The sequence below is a fragment of the Octodon degus genome, unplaced genomic scaffold (assembly GCF_000260255.1).
Source record: "Octodon degus isolate 3935 unplaced genomic scaffold, OctDeg1.0 scaffold00274, whole genome shotgun sequence".
Lineage (NCBI taxonomy): Eukaryota > Metazoa > Chordata > Mammalia > Rodentia > Octodontidae > Octodon > Octodon degus.
Genome location: NW_004524850.1, coordinates 1,043,907 through 1,045,438, shown reverse-complemented (window position 1 = coordinate 1,045,438; position 1,532 = coordinate 1,043,907). Strand labels below are relative to the sequence as shown.

Here is a 1,532-nt window from a genome sequence, read left to right as displayed (position 1 = left end):
CTTCACGGTTTCCTTGGGAGGCTGAGGCAGGAGGGTGCCAGGCTGGAGCCTACCTAGCCTTGGAGGCTTCATGAGACCCCGCATGGGCACGCGAACCCAAAGGCGCTGGGCTCAGCCTGGGGGAACTGCGCAGCCTGGGGTTCCTTCCCAACACCGCCAGCGAAGTGAACACAGCGGCGAGCGGAAGCCGGGCGAACGGTGCAGAGGAGCACACGGCTGGGCTCAGCGTGGACGCAGTGCCGGCCCTCACACGCACCCCGCCCGCCCTGAGCCGGCCACCTGCGGGCTCTGCGCCCCTGCTGCCGGTCGGGATGCTGCAGTCGGCCCGCACTGACCCCGGCCACCCTGCAGGTCATCCAGAGAATCTTCTACACTGTGAACAGGTCCTGGTCCGGCAGGATCACGTGCGCAGAGCTCAGGAGGAGCAGCTTCCTGCAGGTGAGGGGCAGGAGGTGGAGGAGGAGATGGGGAGAAGACAGGAGAAGGAGATGGAGGAGGAGGAAGAGGAGGGGGAGGAGAGGGAGGAGGAGGGGGAGGAGAGGGAGGAGGGGGAGATAGAGGAGACGGAGGACATGGAGGAGGAGGAGATGGAGGGTAAGGAGGAGGAGATGATGGAGGAGGGGGAGGAGGGAAGAGGTGGAGGAGGGAGATGGAGGAGGGGGAGGTGATGGAGGAGAGGGAGGAGGGGGAGATGGAGGAGGAGGAGACGGAGGAGATGATGGAGGAGGGGGAGGAGGGGGAGATGGAGAGGGAAGAAATGATGGAGGAGAGGGAGGAGACGGAGATGCTGGAGGAGGAGGTGGAGGAGGTGGAGATGGGGGAGGGGACGAGTGGGTCCGGCCCGCACCGCGGTGGCAGCAGGGCCAGCACAGCCCTCTGCGGGTGGCGCTGCCCACAGAACGTGGCGCTGCTGGAGGAGGAGCCGGACATCAACCAGCTGCCCGAGTTCTTCTCCTACGAGCACTTCTATGTCATCTACTGCAAGTTCTGGGAGCTCGACACTGACCACGACCTCTTCATCGACGCGCAGGACCTGGCACGGCACAACGACCACGGTGAGCGCGAAGCCGCGAGGCCGGCGAGGCTCTGGGCGAGGCTGGTGGGCGGCCCGGCGGGAGGAGGTCGCAGGCCCGCCTGGGGACTTGGGGCGGCGCCTGCCTGGCAGCCGTCCGTGCAGCTTCCCAGCCCTGCGTGGGCCCGCCCTGCGGCGGCTGCGAGACGGGCTCGTGTGGGGGTGAGCTCGGGCTGGGCTCTGGGCCCGGGCGCCGAGGGGTGCGGTGGAGGCCCGGCGTGCCCGCCGCTCACCGGTGCCCTCCGCAGCCATCTCCTCGCGGATGATCGAGCGCATCTTCTCCGGCGCCGTGACGCGGTAGGTGCGGACGGGCGGGCAGGCGGGGACCCCGGGCCTCCCCACGGGCTCCTTGAGCCGCTGTCCAGCGCACTGACCGCGCCCCCGGGCCCCCCAGAGGCCGGCGGGTGCACAAGGAGGGCCGGCTCAGCTACGCGGACTTCGTGTGGTTCCTCATCTCCGA

At 69.0% G+C, this 1,532-nt stretch overlaps 1 protein-coding gene across 1 annotated transcript in view; it reads left to right on the top strand.

Moving 5' to 3' along the window:
* The window catches only part of Ppp2r3b (protein phosphatase 2 regulatory subunit B''beta), a gene marked incomplete at its 5' end in the record, with an annotated part of 12,473 nt that overhangs the window by 8,785 nt on the left and 2,156 nt on the right, over positions 1 to 1,532 (top strand). Inside the window, 5 exons of the mRNA XM_023706887.1 lie at positions 161 to 215; positions 272 to 438; positions 899 to 1,055; positions 1,321 to 1,369; positions 1,467 to 1,532. Coding sequence (XP_023562655.1) covers positions 161 to 215; positions 272 to 438; positions 899 to 1,055; positions 1,321 to 1,369; positions 1,467 to 1,532 — 494 coding nt within the window. The remainder of the gene's footprint in view (positions 1 to 160; positions 216 to 271; positions 439 to 898; positions 1,056 to 1,320; positions 1,370 to 1,466) is intronic.